This window comes from Thermoascus crustaceus, assembly GCF_041956765.1.
Source record: "Thermoascus crustaceus strain CBS 181.67 unplaced genomic scaffold VTN00scaffold_1, whole genome shotgun sequence".
Taxonomy (NCBI): Eukaryota; Fungi; Ascomycota; class Eurotiomycetes; order Eurotiales; family Thermoascaceae; genus Thermoascus; species Thermoascus crustaceus.
Window position 1 is genome coordinate 6140573 of NW_027192527.1, and position 23192 is coordinate 6163764.

Sequence of the window (23192 nt, forward strand, 5' to 3'; positions counted from 1 at the left end):
GGCCCATTGAAACGCGCATATGGGCAGGAAACACAGATCTATATGCAGCACGGCATCAATCATATTGACAAGGAAGATTTCATTGCAATCTATCAGCAAGTACGCCCGCATGCCCTGACAGCATCTAATATATGCAGTGGATTTGCTGCAGGAGGCCTGGTTCCATATAAACCAGAGCAGGTGCTTGACCAGCTTCATATGCAGTTGAAAACACCTACTCCACCAGGCACATCCCATAGCAATCAATCATCTAGCTGGACCGCTGAGACACCAAAGAATGCTAGGGAGCTGGAGAAGCAGGCAAAGCTTATTAAGCACCTCTGGCGACAGCGTACATGCAGTCCTCCTAGCCCAATCAGTGAAGCAGTTGATCAAGTGGTCAAGGGCTGCCAAATTGTAATGAATAATGCAGTGCTTTTAGAGCATGAAATCAAGCAGCTACGTGCAGCAAATCAACGTCAAAAACGCAAGCGAGAGACGACTAGATCCTATATTGCTATGGGGGGTATTTTGACTGCTGAAGAAGGTCAGCAGCTCGCTCAGCAAGCTGCTCAGATGCAGTCAGAGGGGGTAGAGGAAGGTGATGAGCGGCCTAGGAAATGTGCACCACCGCGGTGCAGCAACTGCAATATTCAAGGTCATACTAGGGTCAGCTGCCCAAACAGATAGGCAATTATTTTATGTGTATATAGCTTCAATTTAGGGGGTGTTGTGGTGAGATAACTAGATATTTAATATAATAGGTGTTGGTTGGTGGCCCGCTCGGTGTCCGATTACGTTAACTAACGTAATCCACCACCGAGCGAGCCGCCCCCTATTCAACCATACCATCTACCACCATCAAATATGCCACCAAAGATTGCAGAATCAAAGGCGCAAATAGAAGGCCGTATGTTGCTTGCAATTAAAGCAATTAAAGATGGTCAAATTTCCAATGCAAAAGCAGCAGCTGACGCATATGATGTCCCATATTCTACACTGAAACACCGCATTCATGGGCGTACTGCTCGCCTTGATACTGCAGCAAATGGTCAAAGGCTTACCAATCTGGAATCTTCACTAAAGCAATGGATCCTTGATATGGATGAGCGAGGCCTACCACCATCTCATGATACTGTACGCAAAATGGCAACTATATTGCTATCTGATCGCAAAGGCAATACTGCATCAATCGGTCCAAATTGGGTGACCCGGTTTATCAAGCGGCATAGTGATCTTGCATCTAAATACAATCACAAGTATGATTATCAACGAGCTCAATGTGAGGATCCAGATATTATCAAGAATTGGTTCAATCTTGTTCAGAATACTATAGCAAAATATGGTATTCTTGAACAGGACATCTACAATTGTGATGAAACAGGCTTTCAAATGGGTGTGACATCTACAGCAAAAGTTATCACTGGATCTCATCATCCTACAAGCCGTGTACGAGCTATACAGCCTGGGAATCGCGAATGGGTGACAGCTATTGAATCAGTCAATGCCACAGGCTGGGCCCTACCCCCTATGATCATCTTTGCTGGCAAGGTCCACCAATCTACATGGTATCAAGATCTGCCTTATGACTGGACAATAGGCCTAAGTGACAATGGATGGACCAATGATCAGCCGGGATTGCTTTGGCTAAAAGAGGTCTTTGAGAAGCATACAGCTCTGCGGACTATAGGGAGATATCGCCTTCTAATTCTAGATGGCCATAGCAGTCATGCCACTGCAGAATTTGACTACTTCTGCAAGAATCACCAAATTATTCCTCTATATATGCCAGCACATTCATCTCATCACCTACAGCCTCTTGATGTCTCTTGCTTTGCTCCCCTAAAGCAGGCCTATGGGCAGCAGGTTCAGAAGAGCATGTATCTTGGCATCAATCATATTGATAAGCAAGGCTTCTTATTGCTATATCAGTCTTCACGACAAGCACTTTCAGCAGCCAATATACAAAGTGGATTTGCAGCAACAGGCCTAGTGCCATTCAATCCACAGCGTGTGCTGGATATGCTTGATATTCAGGCCAAAAAGATTACACCACCTTCTTCTTCTCATGGCCCCTGGGTTGAAAAAGACTCCTCATTCTACTGCAGAGGTGCAAAAGCAGATGCGACTTATCAAGGAGCTTATCGACTGTCATTCTCAAAGCCCCCCCAATCAAGCAATCAGTCAGCTGGCAAAGGCATGTGAATCTACTATGCATGAAGTCCTCATGCTTCGGCAGCAGATGGAAGAGCTTCATGCTGCTAATCAGCATCAAAAGCGAAAGCGAGAAGCCCCTAGATCCTTTATTGCTTCAGAAGGCATTCTAACAGGTGCTCAAGGCCAGCAGCTTGCTCAAGAAGCTGAGCAAGCATTAGAGGGGGAATTGCAGGAGCGGAAGAAACGAGCACCACCACGGTGCAGTAACTGCCATCTGATTGGTCATATTAGGACTCAATGCCCTAGTAAATAGGCCTACCTAGTATATAGCATCATTATCATATTCATTTGTGGATAGATTCCTAATAGAATTCGCGGCATTGCGGCATTGCGTTCTGCTAGAATCTTTGCGCCGCTCGGTGGTGGATTATGTTAACGTTAGTTACAGGGACCATGTGGTACACAGCATACCATCTGGGTATACGGGTACCATAGTGGGGGCGAATATACCATGGAGGACTAGGTTATATAAGGACGCTCATTACCACCATGTAGATAGCTTTAGTTCTCCGTGCTCAAATAACACATTGTTACTTGGTTATATACTGGCAGATTAACAGGCTAACCTACTATTGAGTATACGTACTCAATAGGCACTTTACTTCACCTTAGTCGCGTTGTCTATCAGTTGACTCACTTTATCATGTTTGATCTACAAAGCCCAAGCCTCCCTACCTTAGACCAAGCTACCGTTGCGACTCGGGACTGAAGGAGTGCATAACAGGCTCTGTGACGGCGCGGCAGACACCTAGGCGGTAAGGTAGGCGGTGTTGAGCATTCCTTGGTCTCTGGGATACTGCCGGTCCTACTTGCCTATATATCACGTTACATGAAGCCCTGCGAATCCTTTCCTTTCTTTTCCCCTCATGCTTTCGATTCTGTATGACAAGCTACCATAGTTTTAGCTAATAAATAATACTATGACTGAGCGCCGTCACGGGCTCTCTCCTACAATGTCTCTCATGTAACAAGAAAACCCAATGCATGTCCAAAAACTTTAGAGTAGATGCCGAAACTATCTACAAGTAAATGTGTGTGTGTGTGTAGGGGGATTGAAGTATGTAACCTAGTAGGGAAAGAGGAATGGTAAGGTAGGAATGGAATCCAGCAACGTCACCATCCATACCAGGAGGTTGGTAGCTACCCTAGGTACCTACTCCCTGAACTTTGTTGAAAGTATAGGAAATCAAATAAATGTCAAAAGGCTTTTGATGTAAGAGAGTGCAACAACCAAGCATCGTTGGTCTAGTGGTAGAATTCATCGTTGCCATCGATGAGGCCCGCGTTCGATTCGCGGACGATGCAAGCTGACAAGTTTAATGCTTTCTATTTTTCCCCCTTTTTATCCCTACCCAATACCAACATGATTTCTTTTTGTTTTGGGTGTAACGGCGGCCCTAAGACTTCTTAGGTGGAGGCTCGTTGAGTTTATCTTGAAGACAGAAAGCAAGGGAAAGAGATAGATGAATAGGCCGTTACTAGCAATGTTACTATCAAGATTGCTATTCGAGTTGACCACGGGGTCCTTAATCCCCATGGTTAAGGAGCGTCTTATATACATGCTGAGTTCTGCCCGGGAATACCTATCCGCTGGATCATGACCATGGATCATGGACGTGGATCGTAGAGTTGGATCGTGAGGATGGATCGTAGATGATCCAGTATGGTCACGTGACTAGACCTCCCTTCGTCAGCCTTGCTAGTGATCTCTAGGCTGTGCCGTAACATTGGGCACCAACAATCCATCCGATCTTTTGTTTCTCCTTTTTGTCTCTTTCTTTTTCTTGCCTGTGGAGTATATGTTATGTTGATCGGTTGTAGATATTTTATCCCAGCTACGATAACGAACCGATCTATTTGATCGATAACTTGACAGGAAGATCTGGACCGGTCTGATCCGCGAGGCCTTAGGGGTGGGTTAAAGGTATATATATATATTTGTCTTTTGCCACTCCAACTTTCCTTTTCTTTGGCTCATTGAATCAATGATACCACATACATAGTGCAATACACATGTACATGTCTTAGGTACATACATAACATAGGGCATGAAATTTTAGATATGGCATCCCATCTGAATTTTGAATCAGCATTATTATTATGAAGACCGACTTCAACACGCGTCCATTAGATATGACATCCACATATATATATGCATCTACTTACACACAGTACATTCTCTTTTTGTTCTTTTCCCCTTTTCTTTGCTCAGAAAAACGATAGACGAACGGAAACCAACCAACAAGGAAAAGGAAAATCAAAGGTTGATATGGATAAAATAACTCCTTTTCGCCGAATCCTTCACTTCCCATGCCCGTGCATCTTTGCCAGCTGTGTCTGTTCATCCGCATGGAAACCAAAGAGAGTGCTCGATCTGAGTCCGTAAGATAAACGAAATCAAGGTACAATGTAACAGGAAGACAGCCAAACGAACAAAACAGAACACATGCGGAAAGATGATGATAGATTTTGTCCAATCTCATGTCACCCACTCACTAAATAGTGTGTGTACATATATATAAGTCGTGGCTAACATTGATATACACATATACACATATATATAGGTAAGTATAGATTAAATGATATACAGGGGCAGATGGATAGATAGGTAGGATAGATATAGATAAAATAGGAAAAAATCAAACTCCAGCCTCGATCCGACCGAAGACTCCCTCACACACCCGGCCCCCGCTCCAGCCAGCCTTTGTAATATAAAGATTCGTTTTCGTGTGCCATTACCTTGTCGTTCGGTTGTTCAGTTCACTCACTTATTCATGACCTGGGTGCGGTGGTACCGGACCGGATGTCCCCATCCCCGTCATCCCAAGGTTGTAAGGGTTCATCATGTTTCCTCCGGCCCCTCCAGGTGCTTGCTGTGGTGCCTGCGCCGCCGGCTGCGAGTTGGGATCCATGCCAACTCCGGCACCTATCGGGTCGAGATTGAACGGTAAAAACCAGGCGCTTGGCTGGAAGAACTCGCCTGTCCCGGCTGGGCTGTTCATGTCGAACTGGTCGGGCCATAGAGAGGTGCTGTTCTGGGGGTGCCCATGCGCACCGTTGGCCCCCGGCATGGTGAGGTTGGCGTTGACCAAGGTGGCGGGATCGACCCCAGCGTATGCGCCGTACACAAATTGCCGATCCAACTGCGGGAGGTGGTCAGTCATGAAACCGAAGTCGAACGGTGACTGCTCGAAGGTTTGAGGCCGGTTCTGAGGGTACATGGTAGACGGATCGTTGAGACGGGAAAAGTCTTGCGTCGTTGCTCCTCCCACAACGCCTTGTGCATTGGCCATGGACATATCCATCATGGGCTGCTGCTCGTGCGGAAATTGGTCGAAGTTTGCTGCCGCATTTTGCGGCATCATACGCGCTTGAGACTGGACATCTTTCGCGTTTCTCCGCTGCTGTTTCCGGGGTACCTCGGGTCTCTGCGCGGGAGACAAGCTGGCGAAGAATTCCTCCACACTCTGCAGGTCGGGCTGCTGGCCCATAACCGCATCGTCGCCGGTCTCCTTCTTGAAGTTCGGGTCCAGATCTTCCCAGTGGCTCCTCGAGACACCGTGAGGATACTTGTCGAACCAATCGCCATACTGGAACATCGGCGAGGTTTGGTCGCCGCCCTGACTAGCACGGGGGCCTTTGATGGCAGCATCTGCGAACTGCCGGTATCGATCCTTGGCGCTCTCGACCATGTAGTGGAACATGCCCCAGTACCTCTTCATCTTATTGAGGTACCGATACGTATGCCGTAGGTTCTCCTTCGATCGCGCTTCCAGCTGCGCATTCTTCGAGAAGATGCCCCATATATGGACTGTACTAGCCGAGTATGCACAGTAGCCAGCGAACGGCACAGTCAGGAGATACCCCGAGGCACGGTCAATCAGCATTGAGATGTGATGGGCTGCTTCCACGGCTGCCCGACCAGCATCGCTGAGGAAGGATTTGGGCATGTCCTTCGGTGGCCGTCCCCCTGGCGACAACGGGATGGCAAACTGGTTCAAGAAGAGTATGTTTTGATGGATGATGATGTGTAGGAAGAGGAATTGATTTGCAACCTTTTCAGCCGCGTGGTTTTGGAGATTTTCAAGTGTGAACGACAGGAAACTCGGCAAGGATGCGGAGAATTCCTCAATCTGCCGTTTGAGACGCGTGTAGCCAGATTCCGGAGACCATAACGGATGGGGGTCCTTCTTCTTGCCACCGAGGTTAAGGTAATCGACGATCCGACCCCAGAGCATGATGGCTCGGATGATGTAGGCAGATACACCCATGTTATCCTTGGGATTGGACAGTTGGCCCATGCCCTCTGGAACAGGATTGGGGACGTTCCCGTCCAGATCCTCCGTTGGCCCAGGTATCTCCATTTGGAAGTGAGACTCCTTGACCGGAAGCTGTATGTGCAGAAACTTCTCATTGCCAATCGGTGGGCGCTGGCTCCCGGATGAGTTGTATCGATCCATCAACACACAGGCCCACATCGTACGCCTTCTGATCTCGCGGTCCGTGAAACTGAGTTCGGAAGCTTTGCCGTTGTTCTGTCCCAACGGGTCGTGGTCGAGCTCTCGATGCAGTTGCAACGCATAAGCCATCCTCAAGGCCTGGCCACCGAACGACCAACTTCGTCCACCGTGACAGGTTCCAAATTCATGCAGCCCCAAGAGCAGAAAGACGGTAAGAATCGTGATGTTCGGCTCATCGTGTCGGTTCAAGGCTATCCGTGCCGCCGGAGTAGCCCAATTTTCTCCTCGCAGAAAGGCTGGCTCCGAGTTGATCTGCGGATGGGTAGAGAACCTGGCAGAGACCGCGCAGACCGCCAGTATCAGGACCGGAGGGATGGTACCGGCTTTTAACCTCCGCATGAAACTCGGTTTGTGTAGAAGGAGATAGGACTGCCCGTACACGCAGTCGAAGAAAACCTCCGAGAGATGCTCCTGAATCTCCATCGATGGCAGGCATTCCGCACCTTCCGTCAACAGACCGCTCTTCTCGTCCGCCTTGGCATCACGATTCACGGAGAGAGGGTCTGGCGGGGGGTTTCGATTCACCCGTGTCCACTCCTCCAACTCCGACGTGAACGCTTCGTCAGCGGATCTCTTCTTCTGGGCCGCGGACTTGGGAACCTTGGGCGTTTGCCCTGGGACCGAGGGTCTAACGACGGCTCTCCCGATAGCAGCCATGTCTCTGGGTTCGTCCTTCGGGATGGCCTTGATGACCCTCTCTTCCATCCGCTTCAATCGCTTATCCAGCATCGCCATGTAATCCGTCCGAGGCGCTGCTTTGCGCGTGGTGACCTTGTAGACGCAGGGGATCCGCGATCGGAAGCAATGCTTACACGCTGGCTTTTCTCCCGAACATCGAATCTTCTTCCTCCGGCACGCGATGCAGGCGAGCGGCAGGCGTTTCCGCTCCTTCCCGGCCTTGGTCTTCAATTCGCTCCATGGGGGCGGTCTTTCCTTCTCCTGCTCCTTGTTCTGCGCGCTTCCGTCGTCTTTGGCGTCCGACGTCTTTTCGGTTCCTGGCGCAGGAAGCGCGGTCGGGTCGCCGGTGGTCTGCGCGCCTCCGCAATCCGCAGAGCTGGTCTGGCTGGCCGCGTCGACGTCTTCGAAGGCTGGATTTATATTATCCTGCCCGGGGGGCGCAGCGGGGGCGGCCCCCAAGGCAGGCTCGGAATCGGGGTGTATCATAACGGGGCCGGAGAGGCCAGTCGCATCAGATGGGTGTGCGGCGAGAAGGTAGTCGGATGCATCGTTCGCGGGCTGGAGAGGGTGCAAGGCGTGCAGCTGCCCGGGCGACCCGGGGTGGAAAGGTAAGTGATAATTCGGAGGAAAGGGTGAAGCAGCGTCGAGAGAAGGCGGATATGGGGAAAGGTCTGGCGGTGGCTTGGCGCCGGCGTCGGTCATGCTGGTGGGGGGAAAAGGCGAGAACACCGCGGTGAGGGCGAGAGGGGCCGACGGGCGGCTTTAAGAAGAGAGCAGAGAGAAAAGATTAAGAAGGGCTCGCTCGGGCGAGAGAGCGATGATCAGTGCGGCCCTTCAACATCCCGTATTACATCTTCGGCCCGGGAGGCTCGGCCTCTAGCGCAGTGGCCAAGGGTAGCACCAAAAACGTCTAACGGATTAGGTATATATATATATATATATATATATATGCATACCATCTACGCCTGGTCTCGAGCTACGACGCCAGACAAAGCATCACGTCGAGCGTGTCAAAGAACGCGCTTAGGGTAGAGTCGGATGGCAGACGCACACCGCAAGCTGAGGCTGGAGCGACGGGGGTTTTTAGGCGCCGATCTGCTGCCTTGGACGCGCCACGGGGCGGGGGTCGTGCGGGGGAGCAGAGGCCAGAGAGAGAGGTCTGCCATGTCCTCAAGGACAGCAACATATGGTGACCGGGAGGACAGAGTCAGCAGAGCAGAGCTCGAGAGAGACCACGAGTAGCAGAAGAGACAACGAGCAGGCTTGTATAGCATCCGGTCCAAAGAGCACGATCCGCGCCATGTGCAGCGCGATGATCGCCCGGCATGACGCTGGCCACGGTCGCATGTGGGGAGCAGCAAGATGCACGCCAACGGCCGGGACGAAGCGTTTAGCAGAACCCTGAAGTCGTAGCTGAATATGTGACTTTCTGCGCTTCTGCGATGTTCCATCCTGCTAGGTTCCTCCCCTAGTAGACACTAGACCACGCACAGCCCCACAGAGGCTGTTGGGGATTTGGGGGTTGGGTTGGGTGTTGTTGCTCCCCCTCAGCCCATCTCTCCCCTCGATTCGATCGATGCCTTCCGACAAACTTCTCCTGAAGAATCCTCGGGCAGAAAATCTTTGCACGTTCGACAGCATGGATCCGGAACAGACCCCGGCTTGACAGCGCGATGAACCAAGGGGGAGGGGTTCCATGCTAGAAGACTTTGGCTTCCCTTGCTCCGCGCCATCTCCGCACGGCAGGCTCTCCGCGGGCTGTGCCACGCCAGGTATGATTGCTTAGCAGGTGCATCCGTGCGGGCAACCTTGGTAGACATGACTCCCCTCCTGCTTGAATGCGTTTCATGCTAGAAGTCTGCCGTAGCCTATCCTGCAAAGTGTAGGCAGTACGCAAGTACAATGCATGGCTGAATCAACGAGCCGTGGAACACCGGCTCACCCGTCTTCCCGTCGTTCCTCCGCTTCTTTTATATCCCTCCCTTCCCAAGAACTTGAAAACAGTAGCAGGTTGCGGCATCATGGCTTTGCAACATGGTACTCTTATATAATCAATATGCTTTTTTTTCTTCCGCTCGCATCTGTAGCGGGATCCATGTACATTAGGTACACGCATAAACATCCAAAGTGGGAACATACTTCACAGGTAGCATCCGATGCGCTAAATCATCAAAAGCGAGTCCACCACCATGTGTGCACAACGTTACTATGAAAAGGAAATAGAACAAAGATCACAGGCTCATAGAGGAGCTAAATGTCAAAAAGGTCTGTTCAGACTCCTCTTCCTGACAGCTGGAAAGATTCAGGGAAAATCGCTTCGTGACATGACCATGTCATCCAAATAAAATCACTCTCATGGCTGGATAGCCTCCGCAACCTCCGCAATGGTTCACCCCTGCTGCTAGATGTTGTGCTCAACGTGCAACCTCGATTCTAATTCCTGTCAGCAGACTCGTTCTTCTCCTATCCCACTGACCTCCAGCTCCAGCAGGGCATCACGTCGATTTTGTTCTGCCATATCTAGCCCGTGGAGTCGCCGTCTCCAGGGCGCTCAGAATCTCGAGGCCAAGGAGATAGATGTTGTAGCTTGGGAAGATGATCCAGAGGCCGCTGTTGGGGGGCTGTCAGTACCTGACCATGGGGCAACAACACAGTCTACTTACTTCGGAATAACCCAGTACGGAATCAACGTAGCAAGGCCGTTGTGACCAATATTTTCGAATCCGGAGTAAACCTCGTTCAACCCTGAGCAACCTTATCCTCAGCAACATCCTTCTCAACCATAGCACGAGTTGAAAAAGTAAACAGAAAAGGCAGGCTCTGCCCAGGCTTTTACTCACAGTACAGGAGTGTCTTGCTGACGGTCATGACCGAAGCACTGTACGCGACGAGCAGCGCAATTGCCCCGATACGTCCCGGGACAACCTTCTCCTCCTTCAGAAACCACACCAACCCTTTCGGCCCCTTCTTCTGGGACGCGCGACCGGTAAGGGTCGTCGACGTTCCATACTCGTACACCACGTACAGGTAGAACAGATACGCGGCCGTCTCGACCAGGTTCATGACCGTCTGCGCGGCCGTGAAGCCGTTCCTCGCATTGAACGCCGGCCAGCCGTAGATGTAGTCGACGGTGCCGTAGAGCGCGTAGGGCGTCCAGATGGGCGAGTGCAGCTTCCCGCCGGGCATGCTGTGCGGTCGCAGCAACACATATCCTGCATCCCAGAGGACGAGCGGCACCGAAAAGACGAGCCAGAACGTCATCGCGGTAGACGGGGTGTGCACCCACTTGCGACTACCGGGACCCGGTGAACTGGACCTCGCGACATTCGGACTCGTGATCGGGGTTGTCCCAGGAGCAGGGAACTCCTCGGGATGGTGTCGCGTGGAGACCATGGTTGTCGTATCTCAACCGGAAGAAGCAATTGCGAGATCAAAGCAGAGAATATGGAAATATTAATACGATGACTTAAAATCAGATAACTGCGCACCTTTAAGAGAATATTCTTCCCCGCGTCCTGGGCGATGCAAGGAGGTTACGATCCGATCCGGGGGAGCAGATATGCTCAGGGAGGCGGCGGCGCTGGGGCGGCCGGTGACGTCGTCTGCTAGTGTTTATAGGCAAGCTACCTCTCTTGATGTCGTTTGCAGATGCGGGTGCGGCGAACCCGCTGCCAATCAGTTGCTTCTCTTCGATAGCGCCGGGTGCTCCGTAAAGAACGTTGTCCGACGTCCAAAGGTGACGCGAGACAAGGCAGAGGCCAGTGGCTGCACTATGGGCACCTACTGATGTACTGTTTCAGAGCAGGTCTCGATGTTCCGAAGCGGACATGATGCTGCTTGCTACGAGCTATCAAAAGCTTATACCCTTCACAATAATGTAAGGTTCTAGCAAGTGCTATAGAGTGCTAGGAGCTGCATGCGGACCGCTTTTCCAACTCTATTGATTCGGAAATCGGATCTCATATGCGGGCTGTCACGTGCTGGAAATCCATCCAGACTCTCGCTTTCAAGAGGCGACAAAGTTAGCCAACCTTGGAAACCCTGCCGGACAAGCAATGAGCGGAATGCAGACAAGCGACTGCCTCTGGATGTTCACCCCTCGTGGCCAAAAAGGCTGAGGTGAGAATTATGAACGAGACCTGTCAGACGGCTCTGGATGTACGGCTTTTGACGAGGTCCATAAAAAGACAGATCACAGCTTGTGTCATCACCCTATCGGCATAACTCTTCCAATAAACGATGAAGCCAGATAGTGATGCTGATCAAAAGGTCAAACACCTTTCTTCCCAACGATTCTCTCTTCTAACCGGATTTGCAGAAGTTGGACCGGCTCGCTAGGGTCCGGGAAAACCAGCGAAAGAGCCGCGCTCGAAGGCAGGAATATATCCAGGAACTCGAGCAGCAGCTGGCAGTCTACAAAGCCCAGGCACATCAGAAAGATATCGAACACAGGATATCTATCCAGAAGCTTGAAGCTGAAAATGCTAAATTGCGACATCTGCTGTCTAGTCTGGGGGTGCAACCTAGCTCCGTTGATGAATATCTGCAAGGGCACAGTAATCCTGTTGTGACGCAGAAAGTGGCGATCCCTGCTCTGCCACGACCGGAACCGCCTTTGAAGGCAGCCTGCAGGAAAAGAAAATCTCCTCGCAGTTCCTCTGTTCCTTTGAAAGAATCTACTTCGGAATACCAACCCGATGCCGATTATCTGGTTGCTGAGTCGACAGGGTCTGAACAGCTCATCACCAACAACAGCTCTGCGACTGAGCTCGACCAGGACAAATCTCACCCGATGCTGGCAGAATCGAACACGTCATCTGGAAATGAAGCAGTCTGTGGCTGCCTTTCTAACAATGAGGAGAAGGAGGAGGAATCTTGGCCTGCCAATGAAAGTGCTCTTAACACGACCCTTTGCGCAATCGCTGGGGAGCTGATTCATCAATACAATACGCGAGGGCTCGATCTTACGGAAATAAGAAACAAACTTCGGGTTGGTTTCAGAAGAGGGATGTCGACGGGTGAAGGATGCAGGGTGCAGAATCAGGTTCTCTTCGAGGTATTAAATGAGATCAGCAGCAATCTATCGTGATGATCTATGCTACTGTCTATCTCAACTTGAGCGCTATCTATCTATCTATCGACATGCCGAAATTAGGGTCTCGCAGTGGAAGACTACCATTGCTTCCGGTTGCCAAACCACTTAACAATATACACTAAGCCCAAAAGCACGGGGACTTCGACAAGTGGACCGACTGTCGCCGCCAGGGCTTGATCACTGTCCACTCCAAACGTAGCTATTGCCACAGCAATAGCAAGTTCAAAGTTGTTGCTCGCGGCGGTAAAGCTTTGGGTGCACGAGAGCTCATATCCGAAGCCACAACGGCGGGTCACCAGCAAAGTGACCAAAAATATGACGACGAAATAGACGATTAGCGGGGCCGCTACCCGTACCACAGAGACAATCTGATGCACAACCTGCCTGCCCTGTGAGGCAAAGAGGACGAGAATGGTGAAAAGCAAGCCAATGAGCGAGACAGGCGAAATCCATTTCAGGAACTTCTGATAGAAATCTGCCCCGAATATAGTCCTCAAGGTGAATCGGGTTAAGATCGCCGCTCCCAATGGTATCCCGAGGAAGACTCCGACGCTTTTAGCAGCCAGTGAGTAATCGATGGTCGCGGCCTCGTGCTCGCCGCTAATCACCCGAATGAAGAAAATCGCCATTGGCGCGAATAGGACCATCTGCAGGATGGAATTGATAGCAACGAGAATTGCGCAGTATTCGCCATCCCCGCCTGCTAGGCCAGTCCAGATCAGGACCTGGGAAGTTGTCAGGTTCAGAACATCAAAAGGTAGCCTTGTGGGAAGTGACAAGCTTACCATCGCGATGCACCTTGCGATACCAACAAGAATAAGACCCTCTCTCAACTCCCTCTCATCCGGGAGAAATGCCCATGCTAGCGCGAGCTACAAATTTATCAGTCATGAGTCTGCTTGTGCTGGAGTGTACCGTTTGCTGGGGAGGGAGAAAGTCACATACCATAAAAAATGGGGCGATGAGCCAATTCGTCACGACGCTGAATGAGATCTGTACCCAGAGCCTCTTATCATTTAACGTTTTATGCAACGTCTCATACCGAACCTTGCACAGGATCGGGTACATCATCACGAGCAGGCCGATCGCTTTCGGGACATACCAGTCAGTCGCGAGCATCTCAAGGGTAATCGACAAATAGGGCCAGATAATAGTCTCGGGAGGGAAACTCGAACATCATGAATAACTTACCGATTGGTATAGAAACTCCTACAAATTTCCCCTTCTGTAGCGCTGGACCGGTGTTGGGCACGAAGTTGCCGAGAATGATCCCGATCGCCATGGCGAGGAAGATCCAGACTGCAAGAAACCGGTCCAAGATCCCGAGCCTCTTGAAGGCAGAAACATGCTTATCCTTCTCGCCCTCTTTACAATTGTCGTTATTGTCACAGCTAGCATCATTTCCTCGTTCAGCCTCCTTGGCTGGCACATTACATGACTCTATATCGTGGTTCGCAGCATTCTGGTAATTAGTGCCAGCCTTCTCTTCCATTGTATCGATCCTCATTATCTCTCCGGATGGGGTGATTGACTTTTCTCCTCTTTCAAGACAGACTCGTCTATGGCAGTGTAAAATATCGACGCCGCTCTCTGAAAATATCGGGCGACCAGGGCGTGCTCAGAGATAAGGAAAAAAGAAGTCTTTGTGGGGTATCACAGAGAATTAAGTAATTGATAAGCTGATCTGCTTCCAGAAATTCAAGGTGCTCAACAGTATATTAAAGTAGCTGCCTCTAGAAGAAAAAAAATCCATTATAAAAAAAATCACCTAGGGACGTGACTTTTCTGACACCTATATACTACTAAACTCCGGACATATCTACTAACTTCTCCAGGTACGGGTCCAGAAAAAGTCCGTGCTTTTTAGAGAGCGTCCAATCAGTGCTCGGATGTGACATACCACCGTGTCACGTGCAGCTGTTTGCCCCTTTCCCCCACACCTTTCGAGTACAACGTCTTGGAGGCTAGAACACGCGCCCAGGATGCAGAATTGAACAGAAACTTTGATTTTTTTGTTCCCCAGACTACTACGCATTTTCCATTGCATCACACAAATTTTCCCCTTATGTCAGGTAATCCTTTTATACCGAGCTTGAGCACCCTGCATGATACCGTCGTAAATAGGTAACTAATGTGGAAAGCCTTGGCTGGATCCAACACTTGGATTCGTGGTCTACAGTGGATAGAGCACACCCATATAAATACATAGATACAGAAGCCGGTCGCAGTCCAGGTTAAGGAACTGGAGTTAGATAGTACTACCCTACTACCCTACTATCCGTCTCCGCAGTGACTCGTTTACTTCCTAGTATGTAGCTCGCCGCTGATGTCGCCATCCTTGTGGAGTATAGATGGGGGAAAGAAACTATAACACATTTCTTACTACAGTGCCACCCCAATAAAAGCAAAGCAAAAAAAAGTTTCAATGGAGCTGTTGAATCTAGAAATCCCTGACCAGTAACCTTGGAATCGGGGACCTAGCCACCGGGATCTTGGCATAAGGATGGGCTAATCTCATCAGTCACCTACTTACCTAGTACTCAATACGGCCAAAAGGCTAAATTAAAATTTGCTTACACATATTCGAAGTCTGGAAAATCTTAGGAGGGGCTGGGCGCATCTATGTCCTCTTACGATACTAAAATGCATATCCTATCCCGGGAACTTGGCTATTCAACGCCAGAAACACCATAGGTTGTTGGTAGATTATCAGCTTGTAATATTGACGACTGGAAATGTATGTAGTGATTGCCTGTGTTTCCTTTTTTTAAAGAAAACCGTGCACAAGTGAGGAAAGGAATGGGTCGGTGGTGGATAGTTATCCATTGGGTCCTTCAATCCACTTGTTGAGACTATTTTATGATGCCTTTCCGCGTGCATGAGCCTTATTTGAGATCAACATGGAACATTGAAAGCTGTAGAATCCGTAGTCTCACCCCTGTGGAAACGTCAAAGCTAGATAGGTAACAACATCATCAACAACAGATCTGGTCTGATTGCTCCTCAAGTCGGACGGGAGGTATCCATCCATCTACTACGGGCAGACTCCATAAAGACCGCAAACCCTACCCGCATCGGCATCCCTTTCGCCTTTCACAACAGAAGGTTGCCCTCCAACCTCTGGCTTCACCGCTCCCATCTTTCTCAATGCATTTGGATCCCTATGACATTTGTCGCACAAAATCCCGGATCCGCGCCAAGGACCTTGAACCCTTCCAATTTTCCGGAATACTGCACCATGAGCATATTCAAGGCCGCCTTGCTGACGCGGTACTCGGTTGCATGGCGGCCGTAACTCACGAGCAGGGATCTGAGCAGTGTGTAAGCGATCCCATGCCTGAAGTCACGAAAAGCAAGCCGTGGCGCGCGGGATTTGCGGAGGACGGGGAGGAAAGCATCTGTCAAGCTCGCGGGGCCGACGACATTGACTGTGAGAGTTTCGGGGAGGGCATCGCGTGCGGGCTCCCTGTTGAGAAGATAGTTTCCGGCGTTGTTGACGAGCACGTCGAGACATCCGTGAGTCGCGTCCACGAGTTGAATGGTGGACGGTACCTTGACTTCAGGGAGCGAGCTGAGGGCTTCCGCGGCGGCGTCTCCTTTGGCTATATCACAGCAGCCAAGGATGACATGATATTCACCAGAGGAGAGAATTAGGTTCTTTGCTGTCTCGAAGCCGAGACCCTGGTTGGCTCTATATGTGTGAAAAAGAGAGGAACAAGTTAGTGCCCTTTTTCACAACCCAGACCTTCCACAAGGACAGATCATACCAGAGATGAAGACGATGATCTGTGAGGACATGATTCTTGAGTAACAGAGCTCTAAGGAGTGAGTCAAGTAGTAGGTAATCAGTGAGGGACAAGATCTTTTCCTCAAGACGCGCAGATGTGGGGAATCAGATAGAAAGGCTAACGGCGAGCTGTTCACCACGTTAACTGTTAGACAAGGATAATTAACTTGATAATTCTGAGTAAAGAATTTGGTTGTAAGGACAGTTCATAGTGGCGAATGACGGTCTATTGAAGGAAGCTCTCAGGACTGCCTACCTACTTAGATCTAACTGGCAGATTGCTCCTCAGGTGTCCTCAGCAAACGTTCAAATATAAATGCTTATATCGATGAAAACGCTATCTGCAAGTGTTTACTTGTCACTTCTACGGGTAGCACTACGTCTCAATCCCTGTATGTTGTTTAATGGGTTTCTGCTGAGGGACTGTGCCGCAATGCTTTTCCCGGAGCAAGCAAACAAAGAACTCTAGTAAAGGTTACACGTCGGTGAGGACCGTGCGCATTGTCGGCTTCTGGCATTGCATTAGCGTCGTCTATGACATACAGGCTAAGAAAAAAAGCACTTGACGTTGGCGCAGTTATGAAGCTCCGGAATCTGATGTATCAAGACTAGGTAGGTAGTACGTAGCTAAGGAGCCTTATCTTATCTAGGTCGCATTTGATTTGAACAGGGCAAAAACTTCCTTCTTCTAGTCTAGACGTATAAGTAATCGTTGTATGATTTTGAAATTCATCCACCGTATTCCACGAGTCTTAGCTTATTGAAGCGGAAACCATTGATTAAAACGGCCATCTGGGTCAACCCTGGCCTTTATTTCTTGCAGCATGTATAGATTTTCTCCGTACACTGTGGAAAAGCTTTCGTCTCCATGGGCAAAATTGATGTAACTAGTAGGTAGGCACTCTGTTAGCCAAGTTTCATTATTCATACAGAAAAGGTGTCAGCCCAGTTGCCATAGCAAGCGTATCCACACTTACGTGCTGTTGGAGTCAATCCAATCTGTGGATCTCCATAGCTTACGAGCATTTGTACCAAAAACCGCTGCTTTCTGGTCAAGACTTGGATCGTTATACCAAGGTATAGCGACCGCGTTGAAATTGACGTCAGAGCGGAATGGAAATGACGAAGATGAACCTGGAATGGATCGGGCTTTGGTCAAAGAATACGCCTCCATTATGAGGATGCTGTTTCCGGTGCCACTGTTTTGAAGAAACTCCACATATTCATTCCAGACAGCCCGCCAAGTACTTGGAATCATTTTGGCGAGGCCAACACCATATGCTGGTTTGCGATCACCTTTGGTACAGAATCCTGCACCACCATCGTTCCAATGGACATAAGGCCGGACACTTGTGCTATCATTAGACGGTACGACGGCATAGAGGGAAGCAAATGCAACTTTTCCCTCGGCCTTGGTGCCATAGTAGAGTGGTGTCGCGACAACGAACGGGCGTGTACTCTGGAGCCCCAGAAGTCATATAGTACAGAAATATATTCATCTTGGGCTCGAGGACAAGCTTATCAACTGCCTCCACCAGGGCCTCGATCTTGTCAGATGTATAGGTGAGTTCACCCAGCCAGGCTGTTTGCTCAACCGGAGTAACGGGGTAGGACTTCATTACCGCGGACGTGATAATGCCAAAGTTCGGGCCGGCGCCATGAAGGGCCCAAAAGAGGTCAGCCTCCTCCGGTGCCACCGTCATCAAAGTCCCGTTTGCCATAACCACATTGAGGGAAAGGATGTTGTCGACACCGAACCCGTACAAACCCATCAGGTTGCCGTACCCTCCGCCGAGGATTCCACCAAGCGTGCCCACACAATTGCAGTTGCCGGTCTGGACCTGGGCATTATTTGCATACGCAGCAGCAATGACGTCGGAAATCAAGGCACCGCCTTGGACAGTGACTTGGGTTCTTTCAACGTTGAATGTGACTGCATTCAACCATCCTAGGTTAATGAGGAGCCCATCTTGTCCTAGTTTAAAAGTGGTTGCCCATCCATGTCCTCCATTTTGGGCCAAAAATGGAATGTCCTTCCTGATGCAAAATTGGACCTAGACAGTAGTCAGCACCTAGTAGACAAAAGTGCCATATGGAATAACATGCTGTGACGGCCACATCATGTTCAGTGGCTACGTTGACAACGATCCCAGGTTTAGGTTCCGAAAACTCCTCCATCGCGGCACTTTGGCTGTGTTATCAATTATCGAGACATTTGCAGAGAGCAACGGTCCGAGTTCTGCCGTTATCTCGTCATGTGGCAAGCTAAATACAGTTGCAAGGATTGAGAGAAGCAAGATGAGCACTAGAGATGGCATGTTGCAGGAAAGGACAAGAAACCTGCTGCGATTGATGGTACGTGGAGGAGCAGAGAGCTACTTCCCCTGGTTGCTTGAAGGAAGAGTTTATGCAGAAATTGTGCAGAGTGCTGCACTCGCAACGTCTTGACGGTAAGATACCTATCCTTCAAATATATTAACAACGACAATTGGAATCCTGGCTTCCTAACAAAGAGAGGGGCTCTCCGGAGAGTGCAAAAGTCCCTGCATTCTTGGTAACTGACAGCTGACTTACGCCTTTGCTTCGAGTACCTAGCTACAGGGTACTCTGTACTACCTAGGTAGATACCTAGTCCGTTCCGTCAGATGGATCCGGAACCCAGACATTTTTTACAAGGAACCCTGCTGGGACAAAGCCTTGAAATATTCCCAGAGGGACTATTACACTACTAATCACATGATGTAGGCAGAGAAGATTGCTGCTAGGATATGAGACATAGTGAAAAATCCTGGGGGAGACAAGGTCAGGGCCATCTACATACTAGGTACTAAGATCTTTCCATTAGGCTACCTAGGCATCTTAGGCACCCAGTTGAGTAGGTAGCATCGGTCTTCTAGATGCAGGTAGCGTACCGCGTACGGGAACATGCAGCCTCGCTGACAGACGCTTCTCGCAGATTTCCATAGCAATGATCCGTCTTACGTGAGGCCAGAGTGCTGCGACATACACCTGAAGCATGGGGGCCGCTTTCCGCATGGGAATTACCCATCGTTGCACTGTCGCTGCTATGTGTTGTGCCCCAGGCCCTTAAATCGATAATAAGCTCCATTAGACCGAGTTCTATCAAAGAAGGTGGTCAGTTCTGGCACTTCTGTTCTCACCTTAAACTGTGTCTGTTAATCTTCTGAGAGATATCAACCGTCTTGCTGTCGAGTCTTAGAGGCTTGGGTCTTCGAGTATGAGCAAAATCACTTGGGTACAGGCGTCTGGCATGGGACAACTATCTAATTTTTGTCGCACTGGTAAGGACTTGGAAGAAAGCCCTCTCATCTGTTAAAAATACTACTAATAATTTTGTGTAGGCCTTCTCCATTGGATGCTGTGTGGTCCAGCTTATCGGTAGGCCTAAATGCCATCAGCCACGTTGAAGAACGCCCTTTTTGGCTCACCTGTATCACAGCGGCAGTTAAAGGGCAGCTTGGACAACATCAAACGGTGGGCCCAGATGGCCAACCAATTCTTGACGATCCTCGATTCCTCACATATGAAAAGGTGAGCCCTGGCGGTGGAAGCGTCTGCTTCTCAGACTGACTTCATCGGTGCAAATTCGCAGGGCAGATGCTTGCTATCTTTTGTACCAGACGATTCCGCATAGCATCACTGCTCATGCTTATCCTCGTTGCTGGATGGAAAATCACCTTCTTTTTCAGCAATCTCTTTCTCTGCTATCCAGTCACCCCCCGGTAGAGGCCTTCTACCATAATAATTGTATGGATGGTGTCTCCATGTGGTATGCATCCTGCATCACGACATCGTGGTTGATTTTATGATCCTCTTCATGCCGATCCCAATGGTTCTCAGGCTGCATCTGCCTCCTAAACAAAAAATTGCGGTGATGGGCATGTTCCTCCTAGGAGCAACGTATGGTTATTCGCTCCCTATCTTCATGACGCAGAGCTGACTCGCGATTGCTGTGTCTGTGGGGTCAGCATCACCAGAATGATAATGTATTTTCACGTTGGACATGGCTTCCTAAAGCATTACAACGATGAGACTTGTAAGTGGACGGTACCGCCAAGCTCCAAATCCGCATCATACTAAATCTGACCAGATTACACTTCTCCAGTGTTTTTCTGGACGAACATTGAAATGTCCTTGGGTGTCGTCAGCGCCTGTTTACCGACATTGCGTCCGATCTGGGTCCACTTCAAGGGATTGCCATTGTCTTCTACCAAGTGCCCCATTCCCCAGAGTTCATACTCTATATTTAGCCCCGATATGGGAGAACTCGTTGTCGAATCTTTGGCATGGATAACGAGCACGAGACGATCGATTTGGTGGACGATCCTGAAGTGAATACGCACATCGAAGCGTTGAATGTTGGCTTTTCCGACCGTCCTAAGGAAAATGTCATTGCAGTGGAACAGCAGATACAACAACAGCAGGTCCCCAAGGTGAGGTATGGTGCAAGGGCGGTGTTTGAGGCGAAGTACTGTGTGTGTGCACAGAATCAGGCGTGGAGACAGCTAGACTTGTCCTGTGAAAAGCAATTGAAAAGCGAGGTACTTCCAGTTAGATTATTAAGGAGCTAGTGAATGATGCCCTCTGATTTGCATCCTCCGGCTACATTAGTGTCGTAGAACCGTAAAAACGCGTACGTCATGAAGAGGTTACACCCAAAAGCAGCACCCAACAGGGCTGCCGCACTTGTGAGACAGTGACAAGTCACCCATCCAAGCCCTCGGGCAAGGGAGAGCGACCAAGCATGAATACTGAAAGTACCTACAAAGATTTTCTTTGTTCTCTCCATCTGTCTCCACTATTTAGGGCAATAGGGCAACCCAGTAGGCAGTCTGTTGGGTGCCTTTCTCTCTCTCTCTCTCTCTCCCCTTATCTCCCCGCACACCCTTGACCAGCCCATTGTTTGATTCTATCCTTGTCTACTTCCATTTTCCATCAACAACCTGAGCCATGGCAACGGCAGAGGTTGACTACGTCGTCGTGGGTAGTGGTCTTACCGGGTGCGCTTTGGCGTCGCGTCTTAAGCAGAGCAACCCTTCTCTTGATGTTCTGATTCTCGAAGCCGGTATCGACCCTTCGGACAATCCTGACACGAATTCATTTCCAGGACTGTTTTCTCTCCTTGGTTCAGAGCTGGATTGGTCTTACCCTAGTACACCTCAGCCTAATACTGGAAATCGAGTCCATACCATACACACAGGGAAAGCTCTCGGTGGAGGGAGTGTTATTAATTTTGGGGGCTGGAGTCGTGGCGATCCCAGCGACTATGATGAGTGGGCAAAGGCAGTGGGGGATTACCGCTAGAGCTATGAAGGACTGCTGCCATTCTTGCGCAAGTCAGAAACTTTCTTTGATCCCGAGGCAGATCTCAAACAACATGGGTTCACCTCCTATCCATGTTACTTCTGTTTCCGCAAGCGATCCTCAGCGCAAGTATCCGCTTCGTGAGCCTATCAAGGCTGCCTGGACAGAGCTCGGAGTCAAATACAACCCAGGCGGAGGATGTTCGGGTTCCTCTGAAGGAATATCTGAATTTCTTGAGAATTGGTGCAACGGACAGCGCCAGCCGGCACATCTAGCATACAGCCTTGACAATGTACGGGTCATCACGGGTGCCATTGCTCATCGTGTGGAGTTTTCACAAGATGACATTGGGGGAAAAGTTGCTTCAGCAGTTCTGCTTGCTGATGGCCGCCGGTTTGCAGCACGAAAGGAGATCATCTTGTCAGCTGGGACACTGCGAACGCCACAGCTACTAATGTTGTCTGGGATTGGACCAGTAGACGGTTTATCTAAATATGGAATACCAGTGGTCTTTGAGACCCCGGATGTGGGAAAGAATCTGATGGACCATTTCGCTCATTACCAACTTTTCAGATTGCGAAATCCACAGAGAGGCCTTGCACTAGGAAGCCCTCTTTTAACAGACCCAGCCTTCACGAAGGGCTTTCCCACCGACTGGGCTGTCAATGAAGCGGTACCTTGGGATCTGTTGGAACCAGCATTAAAGAAACATGAGTCCACATCAGGATCAACTCTCGATGACCGCTCGCTCTTGAGCCCAGGTCGATCCCATATTGAAACATTTGTTGTCTATGCCCCGGCCGGCGTTCCAGGGGTCCCAATGGATGGAAGCTACATTATGACCTCAGTCATGCTGCTCTTACCTACATCACGTGGCTCAATCAGCATCACCTCAGCCTCGCCTACTGATTTTCCAGCTGTCAATTCCAACTACTATGACACAGATGCTGACCGTGTTTCTCTTATACATGGTACCCGTCGCGTTCTGCAGGCCTTGCTAGACACTTCTGCCGCCAAGGACTACATTGAGAGCGAAGTTCCTCCGCCTGGGATGCCGCCGCTAAGCGCCCAATCTCCATATGAGGACATAGATGCCCGGATTAGGGCGACGGGTCTTGCACATCATCATCCAGCAGGATCAGCAGCCATGGGACGGATGGTCGGTACAGACCTCTATGTGTATGGAGTCCGTGGTCTTCGAATTGCGGATGCTAGCGTGCTCCCCGTGGCTATTGGAGGCCACCCACAGGCAACGCTCTACGCAGTGGCAGAGCAGGGCGCGGAGCTCATTCTCCAGGATCGGTGATTGGAGGGGTGGAGATGTCAGGCATGGAGTATTCCTCAACATGCAGCTAGCTAGCCTTCAAAATCAGACTACCATTTTCTTTGTTTAGGTACTTCGGTCTAAGCCCGGGCATATTGTAAACATACTAAGTGCCTAAGTAGTTGAACATGCAACTATCTGACATCGCAAAGGTCCATATGATACAGTACAGGGGCCTGCGTCATAATAGGAGCATTCTTCTGTATCTGTCCGGTGCAGTAACCTCAGATGATCGCAGGTATGAGCCGAATGATGCATCTACAGTGG

General features: G+C 49.9%; 5 protein-coding genes and 1 non-coding gene across 6 annotated transcripts; 3 read left to right on the forward strand and 3 right to left on the reverse strand.

The window, feature by feature from the left end:
- Window positions 1-3430: 3430 nt before the first annotated feature.
- Window positions 3431-3501, forward strand: VTN00DRAFT_t15. The gene has a single exon. It is a non-coding gene; the product is annotated as a tRNA-Gly (tRNA).
- Window positions 3502-4964: 1463 nt separating this feature from the next.
- On the reverse strand, window positions 4965-8096 carry VTN00DRAFT_2234 (uncharacterized protein; the record flags this gene model as incomplete). The annotated part of the gene is made up of 1 exon (XM_069428430.1): window positions 4965-8096. The coding sequence occupies one exon, from the start codon at window positions 8094-8096 to the stop codon at window positions 4965-4967; it is 3132 nt and encodes a 1043-aa protein (XP_069292936.1).
- A 1793-nt stretch (window positions 8097-9889) lies between these two features.
- On the reverse strand, window positions 9890-10787 carry VTN00DRAFT_2235 (uncharacterized protein; the record flags this gene model as incomplete). The annotated part of the gene is made up of 3 exons (XM_069428431.1): window positions 9890-10004; window positions 10058-10139; window positions 10235-10787. 3 exons carry the CDS (start codon window positions 10785-10787, stop codon window positions 9890-9892), a joined length of 750 nt encoding a protein of 249 aa, XP_069292937.1.
- An 846-nt stretch (window positions 10788-11633) lies between these two features.
- On the forward strand, window positions 11634-12483 carry VTN00DRAFT_2236 (uncharacterized protein; the record flags this gene model as incomplete). The annotated part of the gene is made up of 2 exons (XM_069428432.1): window positions 11634-11663; window positions 11713-12483. 2 exons carry the CDS (start codon window positions 11634-11636, stop codon window positions 12481-12483), a joined length of 801 nt encoding a protein of 266 aa, XP_069292938.1.
- Window positions 12484-12566: 83 nt separating this feature from the next.
- VTN00DRAFT_2237 (uncharacterized protein) lies at window positions 12567-18454 on the reverse strand (the record flags this gene model as incomplete). The annotated part of the gene is made up of 8 exons (XM_069428433.1): window positions 12567-13214; window positions 13275-13361; window positions 13435-13577; window positions 13681-13951; window positions 15658-16091; window positions 17297-17735; window positions 17791-18330; window positions 18383-18454. 8 exons carry the CDS (start codon window positions 18452-18454, stop codon window positions 12567-12569), a joined length of 2634 nt encoding a protein of 877 aa, XP_069292939.1.
- A 1821-nt stretch (window positions 18455-20275) lies between these two features.
- On the forward strand, window positions 20276-22907 carry VTN00DRAFT_2238 (uncharacterized protein; the record flags this gene model as incomplete). The annotated part of the gene is made up of 4 exons (XM_069428434.1): window positions 20276-20333; window positions 20388-20476; window positions 20548-20735; window positions 21716-22907. The coding sequence occupies 4 exons, from the start codon at window positions 20276-20278 to the stop codon at window positions 22905-22907; spliced, it is 1527 nt and encodes a 508-aa protein (XP_069292940.1).
- Between the last annotated feature and the right edge of the window lie 285 nt (window positions 22908-23192).